We start from the raw sequence: 24,585 nt of genomic DNA, 5'->3' as shown, positions 1-24,585 counted from the left end.
AAGGCCAGATTGGCCACAAATCTTTTCTAAAGATATACCATATATACTCGAATATAAGCCAACCTGACTATAAGCTGAGGTACCTAATTATTACCTAGGAAACCAGAAAAACTGATTGGCTCGAGTATAAGCCTAAGGTGGAAACTGCAGAAGCTATTGGTGAGTTTCAATAATCAACACAAATGAAAATAAAATTACTAAAAATTGAGACATCAGTGGGGTAATGCATTTAAATATTTATTCTAAATAAATAAAAGGACAACAAGTCATTTAACATTAGTAAACCAGCACAGTAAGTGGAAAATAGGTACAACAAAAACAATGAGGTATCAACAATGATACCTTAAGAGTACTATTCCCTGAGCTCAATCAGCAACCAAGCTAAAATGTAAAGAGTTAAAATCCTTCAAAACTGGATTCCTCATCATTATCCATATCCCAATGCAGAGCTTCAGCTGGTGTGAGGTCATCATAGACACTGTCCTCACTGAGATCGCCGTCATCACCATCACTGCTGTCATTTTCACACAAAGCGCAGTTTTCACTGCCATCCATAGCATTACTAATACTACATTTCTGGAAGGCATGTCACACCATGTCTTCTGGAATGTCTTCCTATGCATCTCAAACCCACTTTGCTATTAACTCTATGTCAGGCTTCATGAGATTTCCGCCTTTTGTTAGTTGGGCTTGATCAAATGACATCCATTCATGTCACTGACCTGTGTATAAGCCGAACCCCAGTTTTTCAGCACATTTTTTGTGCTGAAAATCTCAGTTTATACACAAATATATACAGTATGTCTATAGGACTATTATGGAGCCACAAAGTCTTTTGACATTCTCTACAAAGCAAGATATTCAAAAGTTATGTCCCTGGCTGCTGGCAATGTAGCCTGGGATAGGGACTGTATTGGAACTGACTATAATGTGGGACAGCTCTTACTGTAAATATAACTTTAAGGACCCAAGATATGTCCCTCAGACCCCCAGGACACAGAAAAGAGACATCGAAGTTGCTTCCCTCAAGGAGTTCAGAGCCAGGGCATTGATTATGGTTAGCTGTTCTGGAATAGGTTCCAACCATAGTGACACCATGTAGAATGGAACGAAACAGTGCTATGCATGTTTGTCGTGTGCCATCCAGTCCATCCTGACCCATGGCAGCCACAGCAACAGAATGAAGCTGCCCAGTTCCTCTCCATCCTCACAATTTTCCCAGTGCTTGAGCCCATTGTTGAAGCCGCTGTGCCAAAATCTAATTGAGGGCCTTCCTCCTTTTCACTTCCCCTGGACTTTGCCAAGCATGATGTTCTTCTCAAGGGACTGCCTCTCCTGACAATATGTCCAAAGCATGTAAGGCAAAGTCTTGCATCCTTGCCTCTAAGGAGCACTGTGGCCATACTTATTCCAAGACGGATTTGTTTGGCCGGTTGGCAGTGCATGGTATTTTCAATATTCTTCACCAGCACCACAATTCCCATGCATCAATTCTTCTTTGTTCTACCTTATTCAATGTCCAGTTTTCATATGCATATGAGACAATTGAAAAGACCATGGCTTGGGCCAGATGCACCTTGGTCTTCAAAGTAACATTCTTGCTTTTCAATCCTCTAAAGAGGTCTGTGCATTAGATGTACTCAATGCAATGTGTCTTTGATTTCTTGTCTACTATAATGTAGTACCCCTCTTTATGTGTTTCCTATGGAAATTCATTCTGTTGTTTATATTAAATTTGTGTTTTAATAGTTTGCATGAAAAGGCAGTGAATAAAAACAAGTCCTATCCAGAAATGTAGGACTAACTGTATTTGAGAAGCATCAAGAAACCTATTGACATGGTGGGCAAAATGATTCATGAATAAACATGAGATATCATCATTCTAAGTCAGAAATTCATTTTGTAACTGCTCGCTCAAAGGGACAAATACTCAGGTCAACAATGTCTCTTGGTCTATCAGCCCCCTCTGTACACTAACTTTGAGTTGTTGTCCAAGTCCTGGGAGATGTCATCCACCAGCTCACTCTCGGAGGACTCCTGGGCCATGGCTTTGTAGAGTTTGCAGGCCACGAGGGCCTTCGCCATGCTCTCCTCACCTCGCTGCCAGAGGAAGATGGCCATTCTCTGGCGTTTCATGAGCACGGCCCACACCATCAGCTCATGGAAGGGGTACTGAAAACGACTCACTGAAGGGTCATCCAAATCAATGTCGATTTCTTCCTCCTTTTTCTTCTTCTTCTTTTTCTTTCCTTTGGCTGGAGGCTCATCATCCTGAGGGAAGAAGAGCACATTTGCTAGGGTTGGCCAAAAATGTGTAGCAGTGTTTCTGAACTACTGCCACAAAGAAAAAACTTTTTTTAGAGGTAATAGACTGCTTAAATACATCTTAAGTATTTATTATTTTTAAATGATGCATACTTATTATAAGTAAACAATTTAAAACTGATATTGATTGTTATCCCCCAAATGTGTTAGTACACTCCCCATATCTACCCCCTCTTTCCTATTTCCATCCCTCCCATTTCCCTGCCCCGCACCTTGCCTTCTCATCTTTACTTTTAGGTAGATGTAATCTGTTTGTTCTCCTATAGCAGATTGATAATGAACACATGCCTCATGAGTGTTGTTCTTTCATTTTAAAGCCAATTTATTGTTGGGATATCTTAGGGCAATAGTCTTGGGAAACCCCTGTATTCTTTACCAATCCAGTAAGCTTGGTCTTTATTGTGGTGGGAAATTTTATTTTTTTAAAGTTTTATTGGGACATAATTCACATATCATGCAACCCAATATTTCAATAGTATCAAGAACAGTTGTACAATCATTACTACAATCAATTTCATAACATTTTCTTTCTTGGACTCCTTGTTATTAGCTTCCCATTTCCTCCAAAGTCCCCTGTCATACCCCCAAGAAACCATTTATGATCTCTAGATTCAACCATCCTGGGTTTTAGATATATATTTAAAAAGACATTAAAAATAAAGAAATGAAAAAATCTAACAACAATAACAAGATAAAATAGGGGGAAATCTAAAAGAAAGCAGAAAATCTTAAAACCTAAAGCTATTTTAAAAGGGGTCAAAAGGTGTTAAATTTTAACCTATAAATTCTTGTCAGTGTATCCCTTCTTTGATGCATGTTGGAACTGATCTAGTTTTCAACATTTTCTCTGTGTGTGTGTGTGTGTGTGTGTGTGTGTGTGTGTGTTCATATGGGGGTTTATCACAGATGTATTTTGTTATTGGGGTAACCCTCTTGAATTTTTGTGATATGTTTTTCAGTATCTGAAATGCAAGACTGATGAACCTATAGAGACAGCGAGTAGAATAAGGGTTCCTGGGGGATTGGGAGTTGGGGTAATAAAGGGGGAGTTGGTATCAAGGAGTTTAAGAAGGAAGAGAATGTTTTGAAACTGCTGTGGTAGCAATTATACAAAACTGTTTGATGTGATTAAATTATGGAATGGTATGATGTCTGTATTGGCTTCCAATAAAATGGTTGAGGAAAAGAAATTTAATAACCATATCTGCCATAATCCACTATAAATTTAGTTTCTTCTATGAATTTGGTTTTATTTTACATTTTTATCTAATTCTAATGGAGACTTTCTGTTGTTCCTCTGGTTAGCGAGGTTGGTAGTGGTAGTCAGGCAACATCTAGTTTTTCTGTTCTTTAGAGGAAACTGTAGCTCATTTCTTTCACTTTCTTTTATTCCAGACAGGAAAAGACCAATCATTATATCTGAAGTCGCTGCTTTTAAGACCTTAGATACTGCCCGCCAAACTCCAAATATCCAAACCCACTGCTGTTCAGTCTATTCGGGTTCATAGCGACCTAATAGGACTGGGTAGAACTACACTTGTGGGTTTCTGAGATGGTAACTCTGTTTATCATACTGGTCCAGTTGTGAGGATTTTTGTTTCCTTTACCTTGACTTGTAATCCAGACTGAAGGCTACAAATCTTGATCTTTATCAACAAGTGGGTCAAGTCCCTGGGTTGCTAAGTTCAAGGTCAGTAACTCAAAACCACAAGCTGCTTTGTGGAAGAAAAATGAGGATTTCTACTTCCACAAAGATTTACAATTTTAGAAACCCACAGGGCCAGTTCTACTCTATCTGATCGGGTTGCGACGAGTTGGAATTGACTCAATGGCAGTGGGAATGCTTTGATTAGCTTTGATTTGAATCTCTTTAATAGCTAGTGATCAAGAGTTTATTAGTAGCCTGAATAAGATACTTTTACTTTACCATGATATTTCCAGTGAATTAACTTTTTTCAAAATTGAGGATTATATTTCTTTTCAATGTCTATTGGAGAGTAAGATTATATCATTCTTTCTTCCTCCTTTTTTGACTTATTGATGTGCTATAAAATATGCACTAGAGTTACTAATAATAAATTATATTTTAATTCCTGGAAAGAATTCTGGTTTTTTAGAATTATTTTTGCACATTTTGTTTAACCTCTGTCTGTTTTAAAAATTGTTGTTTTGCTAATTTTAAAACTTGAATTGGGTAATTTTTACTCTTACATACATGATACTTACACGTAATTTGGCTTAATCATTTAAGTAAATTTTGATGAGGAGTATAGTGGGTTTATTTCCAGAAAACAAATTTGATTCAATTGCATTAAACAAATATAAAATTAAGATACATTGAATACAAAACTAACATATATCTGAAAACGACTACAGAAATTATTGAAAATAATTTTACTTACTTCCATTCCCAGAAGTTTAAGAGCTTTAGGCTGCATAATGAAAATGGAAAATAAATTTATTCAATAACTAATTTAATAGCAGTACTGTTACTATAAGAGAGTGGCATCAGTGTTAGACCCCTGGTGGTGTAGTGGTTGCCCATTGGGCTGTGCATTGCAGGGTCACCAGCCGCTGCATGGGAAACAGATGAGGCTTTCGACTCCCAGAGAATTACAGTCTGGGAAACCCACAGGGCCAGTGCTACTCTGTCCTATAGGGTCATTGTAGGTTGGCATCGACTTAACAGCAGTGAGTTTTGTTTTTTAGGTTTTTTTGGGGGGGAATTAGTGTTAGTAGTAGAAAGTATGGATTAAAAAGTGCTTTGTATTATTAACAGTATCAAAAGAAGGGGGATGTTTTAACATGAAAAATATGCTTCGGTCCACAAAAATCATTTGAGGAGAAAGAGTTGCACAAAGTGACCCTTATTCCAGGAAGAACCAAAGGAGTTCTAAAATATAAATCCAAACACGGAATATAAATCCAAACACAGAACTATGAGGCTCTAAGTAGGAGGAGCAGAGTCCCTTCAAGAAAGACCCATCATTTCAAACAAACATGCAATACGGGTAGGATTTTTGAAAGGCACTGATCAAGGGCAAAGAAACAGCAGGCACATCACTAGAACTTGACTTTAGCAGAGGCCCACAATGTGGAGACAGGAGGGATCCACCATAATTGGTTGGCAATGGGTAAGGGAGAGGCCTAGAAGCTGAGATAGTACATTTCACCATGATTCTCCAAGTAATGGGGAATGGCAGGGAGCTCTTGAAAAGGTAAGTGCTACCATGCCCCATGGTTCTGAAGGATTATGGAAGCTACAGTGGTAGGACAGATTGCAGAGGGCAGAAAAGGAAGCAAAAGAGTATAGGAAGCAGGCTACCAGGACACAGGAGTACAGATACAGCGGATGGGCTATGCTGTCAATTAGAACGAGAGTGACTCAAGGTCTGAGTCTGCTGGTCTTCTCAGATGGCCAGGCTTTGCAGGCACAGTGAGAGAAAGGCAAGGCGTGTTTGGGTGTGAGGGATACATTTGTTTGGTAGGATGGTGAAGCTTCATACCTTAGAGTCACTGGAGGAGGAGGGAAGGTAGGTATACTTGGGGGTAAAGGGATGAATTTGGTTTGAATAGCTTGAGTTATTGAAAAATGAAAGCAAGGAACCCAGTATTACTCTGGAAGCCACAGAACACTATAGGCTAATTTAGTTCTACCCTCTTTGGTCCAAACAAGTTGTTGTAAAGGGTCCGGAAACTTTTCCGAGTGTAGTTGCAGCGGTAAGCTCCTCCCATGAGGTACTCGAGTACCAGTCCTATGTCAATGAGGCTGATGTGATAATCAGGCGGAAGGTTTCCCTGTAAGCAAGAGACAGGGTCTGAGTCCTTATAAGAAAACATTAAAAACTCTATCAGAAAAACAAAACAAAACAAAAATGCTTAACAATACTTGTATAGAACCCCCTCCCAGGGGGACAGACAACAGAAAAGTGGGTGGGACATCGGTCAGTGTAAGACATAATTTATAAATTACCAAGGGTTCATGAGGGAGGGAGGACTGGTGCAGGAGGGGGAAAAGTGAGGATCTGATACCAAGGGCTCAAGTAGAAAGAAAATGTTTTGAAAAGGATCATGACAACAAATACAAATGTGCTTGACACAGTGGTTGTATGTATGAATTGTGATAAGAGTTGCATGAGCCCCCAATAAAATAATTTTTTTAAATGTAAAAACACCCAAACTACTTTGGGTGATTGGGATGTGACAGTGGAGGGGGGGAGCTGTACATCAAGGGTGAAGAAGATCTGCCAAAAGGTCACCATGTGAGGGGAGAGTGATAGCCCCCAAAAGACAGTGCTCCCTCCACCCCAAAAGAACCCTTAACAATCAATACAAGATTAATTTTGTCTATAAAGGACTCTGTAAAATAACTAGAGTACCTTACAGGGCAGTAATCTAGGACAGGAAAAAGCAAACCAAGCAGCTGCCTGCATGATAACATCAGTGGTAACCCATTAACCAGTACAAAAACAATCCTATCCATCATAGATTCAACATGTCCCTGCCCCCGAGGCCCTTGTCTGGATCCCTTGCACATACGCACTAGGTATATAAACACACCTTCCCTCCTTTCCCTGTATGGACTTCTACCTTGGGGGCAGTCAATATTTGACAGTCCATTATGAGAATGTGGACATTGCTCTTTGAATTCCCAGTAAAGTCACGTCTGAGCAACAATGGCTTTTCTTTTTTTGGACCTGACTTGTGCCTCCTTGGAGCCGCTCCTGTTGCTTGTCTGAGGATGGATTATCTCCCCACATTTAGAAGTCAGTTGGAGTGGGGTAGAGCTGGTGCTGCTGGGTACTCAGTGCTGCCTAGTGCCCAGTGTCCTTGGGTGTTGCAAATGATTAATTTACTCAGTTACTAAATGGAAGTTTAGAGATTAATGTCCACCCAGAGTTACCTCAGAAGAAAGATTGGACCATATACTTCCAAAAGATCATGGTCATGAAAATCCTACGGAACCTAGTTTTGCTCTGACGCACATGAGATCACCCTAAGTTGGAGCCAACTCATCTATTGGTATACCTATTTTAAAGATTTTCTCTTGTTGCCGAGAATACCTATTCATTTCAACAGTTTCTGCATGCACTATTCAATGACATCGATCACATTCATTATAATAGTTGTGCAACCTTTATACTTTTCCGAGTTGTCATTCCCTAAGATTCCTCTGAAGTTTCTGTTGTCCATTCGATCCTATGTTGTTATTATTGTTAAGTTGTGGAGTTGGTTCTGACTCTTAGCCACCGTAGGTAAAATAGAGTAAAACTGCCCCACCCTGTATTCTCCCCACAGTTATTTGTATATTTGATCCCATTGTTGTAGCCACTAGGTCCTTTCATCCTGCTGAAGGCCTTCTTTTTCTCTACCTCCTACTTCACCAAGCATGATGCCCTCCAGGGACTGGCCTCTCCTGACAACATGGCCAACATAGATGAGACAAAGTCTCACCTTGCTTCTAAGCAAAATTCTGGCTCTACTCCATCTAAGACTTTTAATTATTCCTTTGCGAGTCCATTCTTTCAGTATTCTTTTCTAAATTCATAGATTATTAGATTGTCATGTTGTTGTTGTTGTTGTTTTTGTTGTTGTTGTTGTCAGGTGCCACTGAGTTGTCTCCCACCCACAGAACCTTATGCACAGCAAAACAAAACACTGCATGGTCATGTGCCATTGGTAGATCATAAAGCCTGAGGTAGACACTTAACACTAGTTAAGCTATATGGTTGTTTTGTTCAAGAAGACTTAGGGAAGATTTTTTGCTTTGTCTAAGGTTTACAAATCTCAGAATAATAGCGCCAAGATTCATTAGCCTCCACAAATCCAGTCTAGGGTTCATAAGAATTTAAAATTGTGTTCCTCACTTTCCCCTTTGATCGAAATTCCTTGATCAAAATGTTCAATAATGATAGGTGGGTTTCATGGCAAAGGCGGCAGTTATTCATGGAGCAACTAACCACACATTGCATACCCTCCTGTTATTGTTAACTCTCCTTTTTCTGTTGCTGCTTCAGGTGAATAGAGGCTAATTGTGCTGAGGATGGCCACTTCTAAGCTTTTAAGAACCCAGGTTCTATAATGAACTGAGAGGTAGAATAGAAACACTAAAAATGTTATTAGCCCGATTTATTAGGATGTCGTGAAACCATGACCTTAAACAGCCAAACCAAGGTGCCAAATCTCCCGAGGTTTTTTTTTCCCCATAGTATATTATTAGACTCATAAGCTTCTCTCTCTTTTCTTTGGCTGAGGTTATAAATATACCTCTCAGAAAATTTTGTTAATTCAACTTTTAATAGGCATATATGCCTATTATTGACAGCAATTACGATAATCAGCCATGCAAATCTAACCTTGATGTGATTTTTCTTTCATTGTTAATTCCACCTTTTCTCCTGCTGCCTACTTCTGGTAGCCACTAAAAATCTTTCCACATTTTCCTTTTCTTGTCTTTCCTTATAGAAATGAAGTCATAGAATATTTGTCCTTTTGTGATTGACTTTTTAAACTCAGTATAATGTCTTCAAGCTATATTGTAGTTTTTCCTGCTGGCTTCCATTTCATTTCTCCTCCTCTTCCCTGAGGGCTCTGGGGTGGGGCTAGGGGAGATATCAATAATATTCCATTGTATGTATGTTCTGCATTTTGTTTATCCATTCATCTGTTGATGAGTACTTAGTTTCCACCCTTTGTCTATTGTGAATAGTGCTACAATGAATATTGCTGTACCAATCTCTGAGTGTCTGCTTTTAAACGTTTTGATTATATGGCTGGGAGTAGACATATGGTTATATAGTAGTTCAATTTTTAATTTCAAATTTTATATTTTGGAGAAACTGCCACACTGCTTTTCCCAGTAGTGTGGCATCCCAGTATCAATTATTATTAGCTTCAATTTCCTACATGTTCACTAACATTTGTTATTTTGTCATTAATTTTAAATGTTAGCCAGCCTAACACTGCCGTTGACTCAAATTATGACTCACGGTGGCCTTTATGACAAGGTAAAATTGCCCCCTTTGGATTTGTGAGGCTGTAAATGTTTATAGGAGTCAACAGAGTTATCTTTCTTTCATAGAGTGGCTGGTAGGTTTGAACTGCTGGCCTTGAGGTTAGCAGCGCCACACGTAATCCACTACATAACCAGTACTCCATTAGCCATCCTGGTGAGAGCCCTATTGGTGTAATGGTTTTACGTTTAACCACAAGGCCAGCAGTTCAAACCACCAGTGGTTCCTCAGGAGCAAGAAGAGGCTTCCAACTCCCTTCAAAAGCTACAGTCTCAGGAATCCACACATGCAGTGTAACCCTGTTCTTATATGATTGCTATGAGTCAGCATTAATTTAATGGCAGTGAGTTTGGTTTTCTTGGTTTGAGTGAGAGTGAAATGGCATCTTATTGTGGTCTTGGTTTATCTATTGATTGGTTAATTTCATATGGTTGAGATGATGGTGATAACTGTGATGTTCCTCACAGTGATTACACCTCCAAAATGCCCTCCTTTAAATTAAGATTAGTCATATTTGTTAAACTATTCATGCCTGTGTTATTAGTTTTGTTGTTATCTGTCATTGTGTGGGGAACTTAGCATAAAGATAAGGAGGTTCAGGCATGCTCCTAAGGAACTGGCTTTTGAAAGAAGAGGAAAAACAAAAACTATTAACAACCCCAACATAGCAACAAGTGCTGCATGCAGAGAAGAGAGGCCTGATTCTGCTTGGGCACTGGTGGACATTGGGCAAGACTGTCTAAGAATAAAGCCCCTCTGGGGGCTCAGGTTGGTGGAACAGGAAGTGCAGACAATGGGGAGAGAGCCTTGTGGATTAGGACAGGTCATGAAGTATTCTTGTTTGAGTATAGACTCTAGTAAGGGCCTGGTGAGGCTGCCAGGGGAGCAGGACACAACCAGAACCCAGTACAGTAGGAGTTTCTTGGAACTAGCTTCAACTAAACTAGGTAGCCTATGGTGGTGGGAGACTGAAGGATTTGAACCGAGTCCCATGGGAATGGTGGAAGAAATGGAACTGGAGAATGGAAGATTATTAAATTCCTTTTTTGTTTTTTAAGCAGGCCTAGACCAGGTTAGCTGTAGATATTGAACATTTATACTTTATAATCAATCATCCTCTGGGGAAAATCAGATATCTTTTGTGGAAAACCAGGTCACTGGGTCACAAAGCCTCTGGCATTCTTTTTGGTCTGCCAATCCATTGATCTACTCCAATTCAGTAAATACTGTTGAAGCCAAATTCTTATATTATGATTATATATTTTCCAGAAACATAACCAGCTTAAGTAGGATTCTGATGGAAAACTATCATATCACTTGGATTATTCTCCCTTGTTCTGAAGATTAATAAAAGCTGTACATATTAATAAATGCATGCATGGACTTCATTCTAGAAAATTGAATCATGTATATATTGCTATTGTTATTAGCTGCCTCTGAATCTCTCCCCAGTCAAGGGAGCTAATGCAAAAATGGACAAAATGCCACCTATTACCGTTCCATGATCAGGTGTGGATTACACTGCTGTGATTCATATGATTTTTCCTTTATTATATTTTGGAAATCAGATACCAGGCTTTTCTTCTTAGTTCATATTAGACTGGAAATCTGTTGAGCATTATAACAGTGCATCCACTCCCCCTGCTGCACAGATGGTGCATTGGCCGGAGTCAACCTGAATGTCTGGAAAGCAAGAATTTTACCACGGAAGCAGCAAAGCTTCACTTACCTGTATGTTAGGCCAATCTACTCTTCTAGTTGGCTCAAGGAACTCCAGGATAGAATAATGACGGAGCTAGGCCCTACAAAAGCATGGACTTTAATTCGCTAGTAGCAGCAGGGGAAGTGGTAAGAAACGTCTGTCTTCCACTTCGTAATGGGAAAATACAAGAACAACTGTGATAATCAATGGCCCACCGAGAGAGTGAGATGAGGACCTTCTGGAAAGAGCTTTTAAAGTGGGGGACAGTTAGACTCATGCTGATGTTTCAGGTGGTCTGTACATTGGGTGGGGATGCATATTTAACTTTAAAAGGAGTACGTTTAGGTCAATCTTTGTAAGTCTCACATACCACACATAATGAAAATTCTATGCATCTTGGAAAATAACACTGATTTTTAGAAATGCTTTAATAAAATATGCCAGTTGTTAAGGATTAGAAAAGGAAGACTGACCTTTTTGACATCTCTTACCAGCAGATGAAGTGTGTTTGGTGGACCCAATCGCTGCAAAAGAAGCATTTTTCCATGTCAAATATATTCAGATTCAAGTTTAGTCTATGTACCTTGTTTCTTTTTAAAGACATGGTTAAATATATAGCACATTAAATATATTTAAAATTTTTTATTAAATTATTTTAAAGCATATATTATGATGTACAGTATTATATTAAAAGTTCCCAAGCACGTTTTACCAGTAATTATAGAAAGCCATGTACTTATATTTTAATAATAAACCAAGGGGATTCCATTCTGATACAGTGCAGCTTGTTTCTGTGAAAATTTCAGCCAGCATTTTCCACTGAAGCCTCATGAAAAGAGAAGTTACAAGAAGCGAATGAGTGCTCACCCCTGCTAATGAGTTTTCACTCTGCTAACGAGTTATGAAGCTGGATTCCCTTGTTTTAGTCCTACAGCTAGGTGGAACACGTGGTATTCATTTGACAACTAACTTTAAGCTTAGTAATTTGAACCCATTCCATAGTGATGGTTGTTGGTTGCCTTTGAATAAATTCAGCCGCATGTGTGTAGAGTAGGACTGCTCCATGTCTTACCCATCCACTGCCACGGAGTTGATTCCAACGTGTCATGACCCTATACTCATATGCCTCCTGAAGAATGGCTGGGAAGTTGAATTGATGGCTTTCCAGCTAACAACTGAATACTTAGTGTCCAACTCATAACCCGCAGCGCCACCAGATCTCTTTAAGGTGCCTCTGAGTGGGTTCAAACTGCCAACCTTACATTTAGTATTAGAGTACTGAACCATGTGAGCCATCTGGGGACTCTTCATCCAGTGGTAATATAGAAATATTGTCTGGCAATCTGTTTCCATTAAAATCACAGCCAAGTAATATGTAATAAGGGTGAGGTTGGCAAAAAATATTCAAGGCAAAGGAAGACACTGGGAGGTATATAAGAGCTAAAGAGAACAGAAGTAAATCATGCAATAACAGTTAACAATAATCTATGAGTGGAAACACACATAGGCACACAGCTTTACACATGTGGGAAGAATACAGAAAATTGGGGAAATATATACAATATTTCTACATATATATTTACCTATGTTGAAAATATATCCATGAGCATACAAAGGGAAACATGAAAACTTCTTAGCCATAATCTGCCTTGAAGGAATGAATCACTTTTTCTGAGTTCAGGATGAAGGTCTCCGGACACCAAGGTCAACTGGTACAACATAGTCCAGAAAAGCAATGTTCCACATCCGACCTTGTAAATAGCCCTAGGGTCTTAAACTTGTGAATAGCAACCGAACATGCAGCTATTAATCTTTCCCTGCCCTGAGTATATAAGGGTAAAGAAAACCAAAGACCATAGAAAAAGTCCAAAGAACTAACGGTCCACACAAATCATAAATGTCACGACCCTGAGACCAGAAGAACTAGATGGTGCATGGCTACTACTAACAACCACTCTGAAAGGGCTCACCAAAAACAAGCCTTGGTTAGAGTAGGGGAAAAATGTGGAACAAAATTATGGAACAACAACAGTAAAATAATAATAAAAAAGACAATATACTTGTTGGATAGAGACCGGTAGACTCTCTAAAACTATGGTCATTATACAGGCCTTGGAGGGAATTAATCCCAGAGGCCCAGTTTTCAGCCAAACAATAGACAGATCTATCCAGTGAACCCACATTTGTCTGTCAGGATATTTTTAGCTTTGGTGGTTTGCATCTTGTGCTGCTGGAAGCTCTCTCATCAGTATGTCAAATACCAGTAGCGTGATCACCTAAGGCGAAAGGGTTCCGTGGAGCTTTTAAATTCAGAACAGACAATAAAGAGGGAATAGGCTGTTCACTTCAGAGGGATTAGCCATTGTATGAAAAGCAGCAGAACACTGCTGGATACAGCAGAACACTGCCCGAGAATGAGCCCCTCAGGTGTGAAGGCACTCCAAATACCACTGAGGAAGAGCTGTCCTCTTAAAGCAGAGTCACTCAGAATGATCTGGAGGGAGCACAGCTTTCAGGGTCTTTATTGCTGACGGGGCATGACTCATAATGAGAAGAAGTGACTCTAACCATATTTTAATCATCAGGATGTGGAATGTAAAACCTAAGAACCTGGGAAAATTGGAATAAATAAAAAATGAAATGGAATGCATATTAGCTATTTTTAATTGGACAACTATATGGCTTACTATGGAGGGAATGACAGATTTAAGAAGAATGGCATCACAATTATTGTCAAAAAAGATTTCGAGATCTATCTTTAAGTACAAAGCTGTCTCTGAGAGGATATTGCTTACAAAGAAGATAAGTTGATACCTTATTCATATGTCCACATGAACCAATAACGCTAGTACTGAAGATGTTGAAGAATGCCACCAACTTCCTCCATTTAAAATTGAATCATTGATAATTATTGGCAATTAGATTACAAAAGTTGGAAACAAAGAGGAAGGAAAAGTAGTTGCAAAATATGGTCTTAGTGATAAAAAGAAGTTTAAAATTGCAAGGTAGAATTTGGAAAATCAGCCAACTTATTCATTGCAAATAACTTTTCAAAAATATAAATGTCAATTATGTATTTTTATTTCGCCAGATGTAAAACACCTGCAAAAAATGGACTATATCTGAGAAAAGAGATGGTGGAAAAATTTCGTGATACATCTTCCTTACTTAGCACTTGCTGATGAAGATCAAGGCCTACAGCTTTCAGTGTGAACTGCAACTCAACGCAAAGGAAATCAGAATCCTCACCACTGAACCAAGAGATGACAGCACGATAAATGGAGAAAAGATTGAAGTTGTCAAGCAGTTAATATTTTCCCCCTTCTTCGTAAAATGAGGTTTAGAAAGAAATTGTTTTATTGATATATAATTCACATATCTTAAAATCCAAAGGTTCACTCATATTTAAAAGAGTTGTTTAATCCTCATCACAATTTTAGAACATTTTATTCTTTCTTATACTCATTTTTACTTTTCCATTTCCCCTTGCCTAACCTCTATGAAATTATTAATCTGGTTACTGTTGCCATAGATTTGCCTATCCTGGGCTTCATATACAGCCCAACATTTGAAACAAAAACAAATAAAACCAACAACAACAAAAGAAAACAGAGGAAAAACATCAATAAAAATACATCAGAAAATATTAAAAATTGGAAAAATTTTAAATGGCCAAAAGGGAGGTCAACTTATAGGGTGTTACATCTTGGATCCACAATTAATGCTCATGGAAGCAGCAGTCAAGAAATCCAACCAGCTCTTGCATTGGGCAAATCTGCAGAAATCTTTAAAGTACAGCAAACAAGAAGGTGATTTTGAGGACTAAGGTTGCTCTGACTCAAGCCACGGTATTTTCAAATACCTCATATACAGGTAAAATTTGGAGTTTGAAAAAGGGAAATCGAAGAAGAATTGGTGCTTTTGAATTTGGGTGCAGGAGAAGAATATTGAAAGTATCATGGGTTTCCAGAAGAACAAAAGAAAAATTGCCTTGAGAGAGACACAGCTAGAATGTCCCAGAATGTGAGGATGGTGTGATGTTTGTCTCACCTACTTTGAATATGTTATTGAGGAGCTCAGTCCCTCAAAGAAGACTTCAGAGTGAGGAAAGTTGAAGTGCACTAAAAAGAGGAAGCCCTGGATGAGATGGATTGGGGCAGCGGTTGAAAAAATGGGCTCAAAATAACAAAGGTTATCTTTGTTTTCTGTTGTACCAACTCAAAAATATTTACCAACAACATCAGGTGACCAATAGCATTAGGGAGGTATTCACTCCTTAGAAAAATTCAACATTCTAGTTCAAAGGGTCAGGATTTTCCCAAGGACAAAGTTCAGAGAGCAGAAAGGGTTAAGAAAGAAGGAATATGGAGATGGGAAACACAGATAGACAGTGGATGAGTGATGTTACATTGTGGGGATTGAAATGAATGACCTGAAACAAAAAGCATATGAATTGCTGAATGGAAAATAGATTTACTCTGTAAAGTTTCACCGAACTCACAATAAATACTTTAAAAAAAGTTTTCTAGTATGTCTTATAGGGTCACTATTATGGATGGCCCTAACACAAGTTATGGTATAGTTACATTGTGCATGTTTCAGCTGAAGTTCCCACTATTCAAACTATGAGTTAGAATTGCCTTGATGGCAATAGATTTATAATAGGAGAAAGTTGTATTTGTATCTAATTACAACAAAAATCTAAAATATTATAAGATATTTTATATAAAAGCAAAAATAGTTAAGATATAAAAAATCACCTGTGAAAATAAAAATAATTTACCATTCCAAAAATAGTATAGTGAAAATAATCTTTATGTGATTTTTAATGTGTATTATCTATACATATGATATGTATATCTTTTTAAAAAGCATATACTGCTTTGGAATCTGTGTTTGTTTTTGTTACTGTTCTACACTCAACAATGTGTGGGGAATATTTTTTCATGTGAATGAATACATTCTATAAAACAGAACAAAACAGCCAACAAAACCTAGTGGGGCAGTTCTGCTCTGTAACACATGTGTTTCCATGAGTTGGAATCAGCTCAATGACCATGAGTTTGTTAGATTTCACATACCACACTCGAGGGTTTGCCAAGAGTTAATACTGCACTAGAATTGGTTCTCTGACTGGATAGGGTGGTAGCTTATAAAAATATGAATAATCCATTACCAGCAGCAGGCCAGAAATAACTGGATGCCATGAAATCTTGGCATTCCTAGCTGAAACTTTGCGTCAGTTATTAGTCTGTGCTCATTTGAAAACAAAAATACCCAAACCAGAGTACAAATGTATCCCTTGTTCCACAGCCCTGCCCTTTATACCAGTTCCACCCCGTCTGCCAGGGTACCACCTGGAATCACTCCAAAATGGTCAGCTAAGCTCTGTCCACACACCCCTGGGCCCAGGAGTCTGCGCAAGAAAGAATCCCACATCAATTTTAGGAGTAGTCTCAGAGCTCTTTGGGCAAGGACTGAAGAAATCCTTTGAGTTGTCATGAGTCAGAATTGACTACAGCAACTAGTTGGGTTTGACTTGGGTACCCAAATGCACTCAAGCAATGGAAGACTAGGCTCCAATGGGTAGGTCCCCTCGTCCCCGAGAACTCATCCTGTGGGGGACGGCAGGCTTAAGGACAATCAGAATGGTGTCCAGAGGAGAAGGAAGAGGGAGCCAGGGCTTAGGAAGCATTATCTATGCACACTGATGGAACATTTGACAAGGGCCCCTGTGTCGTTTGCCCAAAATATTTATTGTAACCAATGTAACCAATGATAAATGTCAGGGAAAATTTCGAACTGGTGAATATTCTAATATTCATAAAGGGGCTTCAAAAATTCCAGGAACATTGAATGAAAAAATAGTGGAATTTAAAGGGAAAAAACCTTTAAACCCCAAACAAAAACAAAACCCCCCAAACTCACTGCCGTTGAGTCAATGCCAACACCTAGTGGCCCTGTAAGACAGGGTGGAATGGTTCCTGTGGGTTTCAGAGACTGTAACTCTTTATGGGAGGTAGAAAGCCTCATCTTTCTCAAGAGGAGCTGCCAGTGGTTCCAAACTGCTGGCCTTGTATTTAGCAACCTAATTCAGAACCACTATACCACTAACGCCCCTCCTGTGCCCATTAGAGACCATTTATTTATAATATGTACAAATTACACCTCCGTTCTGATGGTGAGGGCCTTTCTGGCCCTTTCTTCCAGAATGCTTACTGTGTTATAGAGCTCCTCCAGCCTTGGGATGGTGAGAAAATGCTGCATGCTCACTCCATTTTCAATCAGAAGCTTCACGAAGTCTACACGGTCTAACACGAGTGCATCTAGCATCGCTTGCTCCAAAGCATTCACCTGCAGAAGCCCAAGGAACAGGGTCATGAGAACCCCTTCGAGACACAGGCAGAAGGAAGACAATGGAAATAACCACAGGAAGAGTTTTCTGCTCCCCAATTCTAGAGTATTCTGTGCATGGATCTCTTTGCTCTTGCCATCTCCTTTCAACCCGTTATTACCAATTGTCTCCTATACACCCTAACCAGGTACCAAAGTAAGTGATTATCGCCTCTGTAGAAAGAATTGGAGATGGTTAAAAATTGCAGCCATATGGTGTTTTGCATCTCAATTTTTGGTTTTCTTCCTTGACTCCGAGGATCTGGGGCAATAGCATAGCACATTCTGTGTCCTCACAGCACTGTGCATGGGATGATGTCAATGTGCAGAGCCCCAATGACCCATATTCTCAACACATTGCTGTCCTGAGTTGCGACTGAAGCAAAGTAAACAAAATTGCGCCCCCCCCCCTAAGAAAAACGACTATGCAAACCCAGTGATTGGTTTGGTCCCAAGATTTCCCACTTACCCAGTTCAGTAGCTGGATCTTCCGGGGATCTGTTTCTTCCTCCACTTCCTCTTTCACTTTCCCTTTCTTTTTGCCTTTTCCTCTGCCCACTTTGGTGGCTGCAGTGGGTGGCTTTTCCTTTTCTGTGACCTTGCTGTTTGTTGGAAGTGCAAGGCTTTCCAAGGGCTACAGTAGATAGCAAACAAAATGTGGAAAAAATTAGCTTTTTCTTGTCCAATGTCAAGTACACAGATTCTTGTTCTCTTGCTACTGCACACTCATGTACATACATGCAGATGCATACATATATGTGCACACATACTTGATCACAGCAGGTCTGGTTGATGGGGAAAGCTCTGATATCATAAACCATTGTTATATGGAAAAACATACACTTGGATTAAGATCAAACACTTTAAATGATTGATGCGTGTTTTTACCCAAAAGTATAAAGGCACCAAAGCAGGTATGTATATTCATGTCTAATGACAGATAGGAGAAAATGGCTGCAAAGGGCTCACAGACGATGGACGTAACCTCAGGTAGCTTTCCTCAGATGTAAGCCTGACTGGAACTTATTTAGGGGCAAAGAAGTTCTCTTGGATATTGGTTTCCACAGTGCATCCAATTTTGAGACTTTAAACATCAGAAAATGTATTCCCTTACAGTTCTTGTCTCTAGAAGTTTGAAATCAAGGTGTCATAAGCAGAAGTCTAGAACAAAGTTCGTACCTCTCCAGGATTCTCTTGGTCACAGGCAATCCTTGGTATTCCTTGCATCGCTCCAGTGTTCGCTGTCTCTTTGTGTTTCTTCTCTTTTTATATGGTAACCAACCATAATGAATTAGGGCTCACCCTATTCCACTACCACCTGAGGTTATCTCATTACATTGTAACGATCCTATTTCCAAATTATGTCACATTCTGAGATCCAGGAAGGACATATATTGGTGGAGGCCGGGGTCATTTTCAACCCCGGACACCTGGGTATTTTTAGGATATATGCATCGATGTTACAGATTAGAAAATATTCAAATATGTGCTCTGATCAAGAGAAACTGCCTTGGCCTTGACAGGTCCCTCAGTCAAAAAGGGAACATAAGGTTGCAGACACAGAGGTAGCTGAGAGGCTCAACATTTAAACAGCCTTCGGACCCCCAGTTAGCACCTTTCTTCCTCGTTCTCCCCTCTCCTCCTGTCAGACTTTTCTATAATTGCCCCTGGTGAGGCCCCTGACAAGCTCCTATACACTGGCCACTTCTGAGACACTTTCTGTCTTCCTCTTGCTGGACTACCAGTGCACGTGACTGTTGCCTGCTTCTTGTGCTTCTCCAGCACCACACACTCCTAATTTTCCACTTTTCTTTCTGCTGCTTCTCAGATGAGGCTTTCAATGTCAAGGCTCTTCAGGTACTGTTCTTGGCCCACGTTTCTTCCCATTTTACTCTTACCCCAGACAATTTTATCAAGGCCCAAAAGAGCCAGCTAGCTACTCTTGCTTTTTCATGTCTACTTTCAGTTCAACTATCTTCCTGGAGTTCCTATGACTCTCCACTGGACCATCTTTAAAGGGAGAAAATTCGCCCTCACTACTTTAAATCCGAGCTGAATAATTCCTTGCTGGGGATTTTGTAGAATGAATTTCAAACACTCAAAGGATAACCGAGGATACTTGGTAACCTCTCATGTCCATACAAAGAATCTTCAGATCTGGACTTGTGTCCTGTATTCAAACACTTGTGTTTACATAATTTTTTATGACTGCTTGAGAAACTTAGTGACTCAGAACAACACATAGTTATTATCTCACAGTTTCTGTGGGTTCGAGGTCAGGCATAGCTTAGTGGGGTCTTTGTTACAGCTTCACACTCGGCTGTAAATAACACTGGGCTGTTGTGATTTTGAGCTTTAACTAGGAAAAGATCTGCTGTCAAGCTTACCTGAGTTGTTGGCAGGATTTATTTCCTTCCGGGCCTAGGATTCATGGCAATTAATTTTTTTTAATGAGCATCTCAGAGGTTTTCTAGCAAGACATATGTAGTGATGTCATGCAATGGAAGCTCTGATACCCTCCCTCTGCTACATGCCACAGGCCCCACCGACACAACGAGAAGGGTGCGAACACTAGGAAGTAGAGTTCATGGGTCACTTCAAAATTTGTCTACCACCACAATACTGGATGAGTGAACGTGTCAAAATTCACATAACTTCTTGGACTGCCCGGTTTTTTTTTTTGACCTATCAAATGACAATCCAATAATGGTCATGCTCTGAGCACATGAGAGAAGCACAACGTAGCACCCAAACATCAACTAGCATCAGTTTCCACTCTAGATGTGAGCTTATCATGTGACTTCATGCAGCTATACTTAAGGTTTTCCATGATTCTTTTCTTCAAAATGGAGAGCTGAGTTATTCTTCATAGTCTGTTGTTAGTCTGGAAGCTCTGCTGAAACCCTTTGGGTGGCCCTGCTGTCCTTTGAAATCCCAGTGACATTGATTCCAGCATCACAGCAACACAAAAGCTACCAGAGTGCAACAAACTGACAGCTAAGTGGGCTCAGACATAGGAACCATTGCAAGGATGGCGCAGGACTGTTCAGTGTTTTGTTCTGTTGTACAACATATGGCTGCTATGTGTCTCAGCTAACTCACTGGCACCCAACAACATTTGAGTTCACAGTTTTACCAATACAGGTCCTACATCCAAAGATGGAAGCCAAATAGGTAGTTTTTGCCCTGCATAGTTGACAGGCATTTCCTTCTGGTTCTAAGGTATCAGTGAGGCTGTCCACAATTCATAACCTTTATCTTTAAAGTGTCCAGCCATCAGAAGGTCACCAGGACTCACTCCTGGGTGCACAGATGAAAAAGCTTGAAGAGTATTTGTTGAAGGGTTGAAGGGCTTGCATAGGGAAGCCCAGAAACACATCATCCTGCGCTGACCAACACCTGGCAAGAAAAGCAATTCAGTGGACACTTCCCATTCCTAACGGGAAATTCCTTAGTGGACAGGAGAAAATCTTGTTGGCAAAATAGATCTCCCTTAATAAGTGAGCAGTCTTACCCTCTCATTCTGAAATGCAGATAGATAGCTAAATGTCTTCAGTATTGGTGGAGAATACACAACACAACAGAAAAGACAAAGTGAACAATGGGAAAAACTGGCCGGAGAGAAAAGAGAGGGCATGCAGAGAACAAAAGAGAGCTTTAAAAAATTCAATATATTTTCTGACAGTGCATCTATGAGATGGACACAGACTGTTATGATAATGGAATTAAGGAATAAGAAAGGTTGCTTAGATATCAAAATATGCCTAATTAAAAAATCTTAATAACCAGCTGAGATTTCAAAAATATATATATACAGAAAAATGGCAAAGATGTGGAAAAGAAACTGTAGGATCAACCCAGGGGGTACAGCATATGCTTTACCAATATGAATTCCAGATGAAGACACAGAAAACGGAGTCAATGATACTTGAAAGGATAGAAAAAAATTCACCTCACAACATGGCTGGAGTTGGAGAACAGCATGCTGAGAGAAGTTAGTCAAGCACGAAAGGAAAAATATTGCATAAGACCAGTACTACAAGGAGAAGTTCCAAGACAAAATTGGAATTAGCCGGGATCAGATTTTTTTTAATGGAAGGAGGAGAGGGACAGGACTGTGTAGTTTCTGAGATATAGCATCGTCTCTTGGTTACCTGAAATGAAAAGAAAGTCCTATAATGGTGATCAGTGAATTTCCATGGGAATTCATGACCAGAGGATGGGAGATGTGTCTGTCTCTAAAGTGAGTTCACTTCTATTGGTGTGTCAGCCAAGGAGGGGTAAGCTGTCCTTGGGGAAAATACTTAACATTACTTATGTAAACTCTCAGTAGGAGATCACTTGGCATTTTGTTGCTGATATTTTGGTTTTGACTGATTTTTTTTAGCCCCCAGTGACTCTGGCTGCATGCTATAGGCTGCCTGGAATTGAGATTTTATTTTATTTTATTTTTGAGGAATACAGTATTCTTCATAGACCACATCAGAATTATTTTATTTGGAAACCCCATTAAGGAGACCAAACTCTACCTGAAACATACCTGTGGCAGAAATACTTGAAGTTGAAACATCCCCCAAACCCAAGCTCACTGCCCTGGAGTCAATTCCAACTCCGCAACCCTATAGGACAGTGTGAACCTGCTTCTGGGGCTTTCCAAAACTGTTACTGCTAAAGGGAATAGAAAGCCTTGGTTTATTCCCAAGGAGCTGCTGGTGGATTCAAACTTCTGACATTGTGGTTATATGAAATCCAGGATAGGTAAATTTAATCTAAATCAATAGTTCCTTAGGATGTGACAGGGGAGGTTGGTGGCGGGGGGGGGGGGGTAATGGGGAACAAATAATAATAGGTACAAAATTGAAGAATAAAAGGTGACTGCCTAACTCTTTTTTATATATCCAAGCTATTGAATTTTAAGGTACATGTCAAACTGTCTTTTTAAAAAAGATAATAGAAAATTTCCAGGAACTTTAAAAATCCTTTGCATGGATTACTCACTGGAGGTTTTTGTTTTTGTTTTACAGTAATAAAAATCAAGGGTCATTTTATTGGAATCCAGAGGTCAGGTCTACGCAGCAGCTAAGGGTAGCTTCACATAACTCTTCATGGGGGCAAGGGTCGAATCTTCCAGCCAGCCCAGCCTCCCTTGTGATGCCAGAGCCAGCTGGAAGGCCTCCTGCCCAGCCAGCGGTTCCGCCCCGCTTTGCAGATGACCCATTTGTTATGGTTGATGTTGGAGACCCGGCCCGCGGTTGCTGTGCATGTTTCCAGAACTTGCATCTGCCTCTTCGTGGGCAGCTGGATGATGGCTATCCCGTTCACCTTCCGCAGCAGCACACCGCACGTATCTGCAGCTTTGATAGACTGGGCGCCCCCGGCCGGGCTCACTGTCCACATGGTTGATGAGAGTCCGCACGGGCAGGGTCCCCGGAGGATGTGCATCCCCTTCCCGAGCCGCAACTACCATCGGGCCTATGTGGTTTGAGTTGAGGATCACATCTGCAGCCTTCATGTTCTCGGTGGCAATGATCCAGCGTTTCCGGCTGCCTCCAGCAACCAGAGCAATGTCTGCTGACCTACAGGGATCATAGCAGACAACGACAACCTTCTCTTCAAAATGTTTTGGCTTGCTCTCCTGCTGGGGTCGGAATGGCACGAAGTCGATCATTTGATAACGCTGCTTGTGGCCCCTGCCAATGCCGTTCCCGCGGATCCGGTCTGTGGGGTCTCGGCCCCCAGACTTCCTCATTTTCACCGGTGTAATGGTGTACTTGGTATGACTCTTCCAGGACATAATCTTGGCATTAAGGGCCACGGAGGTAAGGACTGGGCGGTAGGGGAGCAACATTGAAGTCGACGGTGGCTGGAGGATGGCATGGCTTATCACCTGGGTGGCGGGGAGCAGGAGGTGGCAGCCAAGGGTGACAGGCTCAAAGAGCCCAGAGTGTGGGTAAGCGCCTTTAGGGCCGTGGGCACCGACCTCACTGGAGTTTTTACAGGTAACCGGTAGAAAAATGAAACCATGCAATGCAAATGGATTACTTCCTACTATTTCTAAGGCCTGGTGATTTACTTACAAAAATCAGTCATGAAAACCGTACGAATCAATACAGTCTGATCCACAATGCATTATGGAGACAGTATATTATGCACCATTTCGTTTCATTATGCATGACGTCACCAGGAGTTGGGGACCAATAGAGAAGCTCCTCGCTCCAGTGTTGTATTGCTTTAGTATGTTCACCAGTCTTTGCATTAATTTGATTAAAAATAATTGCTGGAAAAGGTGAAGTGTGTTTGTGTAACATGTCAATCATGCTTTAAGAAATATGGATTTAAACATGGCACAGTCCTTGAGATACCCCATATCTTTTTAAAGCAGCAAAGTCCTTTTTACAAACAAAAATTTACCCGGAATTCTAATTTACAAAGTAAATAGAAGAAGCTGCATTGATTGAAGGAGGAGTACAAGGTCTAGGGCTACTCTTCATACATACACACAACACTCACATACACATACAAACACAACTCAATACAACATACACATTCCTATCACTCGTATTTTCCACACCACTATTCATCACCCTCACACACATACTATTAACATACACTTTACCATACATCACAAACACATACACACAGGGTACTCAACAACCACATATATACATATACATCACACAAAACAGCATACCACAGACCACTGCACATCACACCACTCCTTACTCACGGCCTATCACAGATCACATACATGCTCACCACACATCCACTATTCAACACAACACATACATACACATATCACGTGCAAATCACATACATAAAACAATACATACACATGCACAACACATACACATGCACACTTCTATACCATACAGTACTTCTCATCACATATACATACACCACTCAACAGAACACATAAACATACATCATACATAAACACATAAATAAACCTTGTATACCACTCATTAGAGATCACATACACACACACCAAAATTCACACTCACCTTATACACACCACCATCCATTACATATCAAACCACACCATACACAACATTCATTATAGATAACATTCACACACACCACAGGACTCACCTTATACACACCAACGTTCATTCATATATACTATGCCATACCACACCACACCACACATGGCAC

At 40.2% G+C, this 24,585-nt stretch overlaps 1 protein-coding gene and 1 pseudogene across 1 annotated transcript in view; both read right to left on the bottom strand.

The window, feature by feature from the left end:
- Window positions 1–24,585, bottom strand: part of TRPM1 (transient receptor potential cation channel subfamily M member 1) — a 99,636-nt gene that overhangs the window by 60,006 nt on the left and 15,045 nt on the right. The window contains 6 exon segments of the mRNA XM_075535357.1: window positions 1,979–2,271; window positions 4,728–4,757; window positions 5,983–6,123; window positions 11,514–11,564; window positions 17,260–17,394; window positions 17,903–18,067. Of these exon segments, the coding sequence (XP_075391472.1) occupies window positions 1,979–2,271; window positions 4,728–4,757; window positions 5,983–6,123; window positions 11,514–11,564; window positions 17,260–17,394; window positions 17,903–18,067 (815 nt within the window).
- LOC142430714 (large ribosomal subunit protein uL2m pseudogene) lies at window positions 22,502–23,635 on the bottom strand (annotated as a pseudogene).

Source organism: Tenrec ecaudatus, chromosome 17 (assembly GCF_050624435.1).
Source record: "Tenrec ecaudatus isolate mTenEca1 chromosome 17, mTenEca1.hap1, whole genome shotgun sequence".
NCBI lineage: Eukaryota > Metazoa > Chordata > Mammalia > Afrosoricida > Tenrecidae > Tenrec > Tenrec ecaudatus.
This window is presented reverse-complemented; position numbering and strand designations above follow the sequence as displayed.